The sequence below is a fragment of the Bison bison genome, unplaced genomic scaffold (assembly GCF_000754665.1).
Source record: "Bison bison bison isolate TAMUID 2011002044 unplaced genomic scaffold, Bison_UMD1.0 scf7180017864492, whole genome shotgun sequence".
In the NCBI taxonomy this organism is placed as follows: domain Eukaryota; kingdom Metazoa; phylum Chordata; class Mammalia; order Artiodactyla; family Bovidae; genus Bison; species Bison bison.
This window is the reverse complement of record NW_011495051.1, coordinates 7,934,352-7,938,409: the sequence shown is the minus strand read 5'-3', so window position 1 is coordinate 7,938,409 and position 4,058 is coordinate 7,934,352. Positions and strand designations below refer to the sequence as shown.

Below are 4,058 nucleotides of genomic sequence, written 5' to 3'. Positions count from 1 at the left end.
AGCGGCCCCGCTCTTGCATCGCCCGGGACCGGCCCCGGAGAGCCGGACGAAGTGGACAAGTTTAAGGCGAAGTTCCTGACCGCTTGGAACAACGTCAAGTACGGTGAGGAGGGGGCGGGGCCCGGGGCTTCGATTCTGACGTGAGAGCGAGCTGAAGTTCAGGCGGGCAGGGCTAGGAAGTCGGTGGGAGTCTAGGAGAGCCAGGACCCTGCCGTTGCCAAGTATTCCACCCTTTGTTCCCCTCCTGTGAGTCACCTGTGGGTCGTCTCCCGCCCTGCCCAGCCCAGGGCGGGCCGCTGGCTGGCAGGTCCAAAGGGGAATGTGTTTTCAAGTCTCAGTCGACTCCTCAGTGTGACCTAGGACAAGGGTTTTTTGTTTCCCTGTGCCTCCATTTTCCTCCTCTGTAAAATGGGTACAATAATCAGACCTGCTTTGATTCATCCTGAAATTAGTAGCAGACATGCGTGTGGCTTCCCAGGTGCTGCAGTTGGTAAAGAATCTGCCTGCCAGTGCAGGAGACTCAAGGGACATTAGTTCACTCCCTCGGTGGGGAAGATCCCCTGGAGGAGGAAACAGGCAATCCACTTCCATGTTCTTGCCTGGAGAATCCCATGGACAGAGGAGCCTGGCAGGTTACAGTCCATAACTGTGGTGGTATAGTGTTGTCCATACACTGTATATACACCTGGGGTGGTATAGTGTTGTACATGACTGAGCATGCACAGGCAGCACATGTGGCTGTTACCAGGGGCCCCGCCTCCATCTGAGAGGAATGTAGCACGGATGCCCCAAGAGCCTACCCTGACATAAGAACTAGGAGAGTCCCTGTGTCACACGTGGGGGCACGTAAGCGCTGTTGCTGTCCTGTTAGGGTGTGTGTCTGCCAAGCAAGTGCTTCATCTTGCTGGGGGCTGCCCTGTGTCTCCCCAGGTTGGGCAGTCAAAAGCCGGACCAGCTTTAGCAAGATCTCCAGTGTCCATCTCTGTGGCCGCCGCTACCGCTTCGAGGGCGAGGGTGAGCTGGTGGCCCCTGACTAGGGTTGGAGGAGGCCCCAAAGGGGTGTTTCTGGTGGCTAACAAGCCTGCTCTTGCAGGTGACATCCAGCGTTTCCAGCGGGACTTTGTATCTCGCCTATGGCTCACATACCGCCGGGACTTCCCACCCCTTGCGGGAGGCAGCCTGACCTCAGACTGTGGCTGGGGGTGCATGTTACGAAGTGGGCAGATGATGCTGGCTCAGGGCCTTCTGCTTCATTTCCTGCCCAGAGGTGAGCAGTGGTGGAGGGGGAAGGGCACAGTAGGAGTAGAGCGCCAACCCCAGGTCAGCAGTGTTAACAATGGTTTGTAAACCAAGAATTTCAAGGCCTGTTAGAATTGTGTGTAAAGTTAAATTTGGGGGTGGAGTGAGAGTTGTTTATAAAATAAGTTTAAGGGGGCTTCTCTGGTGGCTTAGATGACGGTAAAGAATCCACCTGCAAAGTGGGAGATGTGGGTTTGCTCCCGGATTGGGAAGATCCCCTGGAGAAGGGACTGGCTATGCACTCTGGTATTCTTGCCTGGAGAATTCTGTGGACAGAGGAGCCCAGCAGGCCCCAGTCCATGGGGTCGTGAACAGCTGGAGATGACTGAGCGACTTTCACTCACTCCTGGTGGCCCAGGGGTTAAGACTCTGTGCTTCCATTGCAGGGAGCTAGGTTCAATCCCTGGTCAGGGAACTAAGCTCCCGCATGGCATCAGTGCAGCCAAAATGTAAAAAATAATAGTTAAGTTTAAGGAATGTGAAGAGTGTAGTTAAACACGAGGTTTCTAATGGAGCATCAGTGTTGTGTGTGAATCATGGGAACTGCCCCACCCCCCATGCCATCGCCATTTGACTATTTGCTGCATCCCTACCAGACTGGACATGGTGCCAGGGCGCAGGCCTGGGCCCCTCTGAGCCGCCGGGGTTGGGCTCTCCCAGCCGACGCCGGGGGCCTGCGCGGTGGCTGCCTCCGCGCTGGGCCCAGGCCCCTGAGCTGGAGCAGGAGCGCCGGCACCGGCAGATCGTGTCCTGGTTCGCTGACCACCCCCGGGCCCCCTTCGGCCTACACCGGCTGGTGGAGCTGGGGCAGGGCTCAGGCAAGAAGGCAGGCGACTGGTATGGGCCGTCTCTGGTGGCACACATACTCAGGTGAGGGCCGCGGCAGGGGGCACGGGAGCCCCTGGGTGCCCCCCGGGGAACTCAGGCCTTTCCTCCCATCCCCAGGAAAGCGGTGGAGAGCTGCTCAGAGGTCACCCGCCTGGTGGTGTACGTCTCTCAGGACTGCACAGGTAAGGGACTGGGAGCTGAGGTCACGGGGTTCTCACCCTGAGCCAGTCACTGCCTCACCCGCCTATTAGGACCCACTTTCTTCAGAGGCTGAAACAAGTTCTGCAGCAGAGGGGCCCTTGGAAAGGACTGGAGGCCCACACCGGGCAGCGGGGGCGCTGCTCAGCATCCCTTCATTCTCTCTGGAATCAGGAGAGGAGGCTTTAGGGGCTTCTCTGAGTAATAGAATAAAGGACAGAAGGAATTCCTCTCTCAGGTCCAACTCACTCTTTTTTTTAAAAAGAATGACTATTTATTTTTGGCTGCAGTGGTTCATTGTTGCTGTGGGTGGGCTTTTCTCTAGCTGTGGTGAGCAGGGGCTACTCTCTCTTACTCTCTAGTGGTGCATGGGCTTCCCATTGCTGTGGCTTCTCTTGTTGCAGAGCACAGGCTGCAGGCACTCAAGATTACGTAGTTGTGGCGCATGGGCTTAGTTCCCTCGGTATGTGGAATCTGCCCAGGCCAGGGACCAAACCTATGTCTGCATTGGCAGGCAGATTCTTACACAGGACTGCCAGGGAAGTCCCCAACTCACTTTTACTTTGTAAACAGTGCTAACGCATACAAAAGTCAGGTCTCCTCTGCCTTACAAGGTTTTCATGAGGATTAAGTGAGTCAGTGATAAACATAACTCTTAGGGGCTTCCCTGGTGGCTCAGTGTGCTAAAGAACCCGCCTGCCAATGCAGGAGAGATGGGTTTGATCCCTGATCCAGGAAGATCCCACATGCCACAGAGCAACTAAGCTCATACGCCACAACTACTGAGCCTGTGCTCCAGAACCAGAACTATCGAGCCTAGGGGTCACAGCTACTGAAGCCCTCACTCTGGAGCCCGTGCTCCACAACAAGAGAAGCCGCTGGCGATGAGAAACCTGTGCACACAACTAGAGAGTAGCCCCTGCTCTCTGCAGGCAGAGAAAAGCCAGAGCAGCAATGAAGACCCAGCACAACCAAAAATAAATAAAATTTTTAAATTAAAAAAAAAAAAGGAACTTTTAGAACAGAGCTTCTCATATAGTAAGTATTCACTGAATATTAGCTCTCATTGAGTGAAAGTTGCTCAGTTGTGTCTGACTCTTTGACTGATTCTCTACGCCAGAATACTGGAGTTGGTACCCTTCCCCTTCTCCAGGGGATCTTCCCAACCCAGGGATCGAATCCAGGTCTCTTGCTTTGCAGGCGGATTCTTTACCAGCTGAGCCACAAGGGAGGCCTGAGAATACTGGAGTGGATAGCCTATCCCATCTCCAGCGGATCTTCCCAACTCAGGAATCGAACTGGGTTCTCCTGCATTGCAGGCGGATTCTTTACCAACTGAGCTATCAGGGAAACCCCCCTCATTGTTATGCCCTCCCAATCAGTTTATAAAGGGAGCTTTTGTGGATTGATATCAAGGAATCTACAGATCCTATACATTTTAATGAAAAAATATAGATGTTTGGGGCAAGGTGTAATTTTTCACAGAGAGCCTGTTTCTTAGCCTGTTAGGGCTGGTATAACAAAAATACCATAGGCCAGGGAATTCCCTGGTGGTCCGGTGGTTAGGTGCTTTCACTGCTGGGACCTGGTTTTGATCCCTGGTTAGGGAACTGTGATGCCACAAGCTACACAGCATAGCCAACAAAACAAAAAAAGCACCCACAGGCTGGGTGGCTTGTAAACAAGGTCTTTATCTTTTATAATTCTGGAGGCTGGGAGGTCCAGGATCAAGG

The 4,058-nt window shown here is 53.9% G+C and overlaps 1 protein-coding gene across 1 annotated transcript in view; it reads left to right on the top strand.

The window, feature by feature from the left end:
- The window catches only part of ATG4D (autophagy related 4D, cysteine peptidase), a gene marked incomplete at its 5' end in the record, with an annotated part of 8,265 nt that continues 4,207 nt past the window's right edge, over positions 1-4,058 (top strand). Inside the window, 5 exons of the mRNA XM_010828502.1 lie at positions 1-103; positions 931-1,014; positions 1,094-1,267; positions 1,896-2,169; positions 2,245-2,309. Coding sequence (XP_010826804.1) covers positions 1-103; positions 931-1,014; positions 1,094-1,267; positions 1,896-2,169; positions 2,245-2,309 — 700 coding nt within the window. The remainder of the gene's footprint in view (positions 104-930; positions 1,015-1,093; positions 1,268-1,895; positions 2,170-2,244; positions 2,310-4,058) is intronic.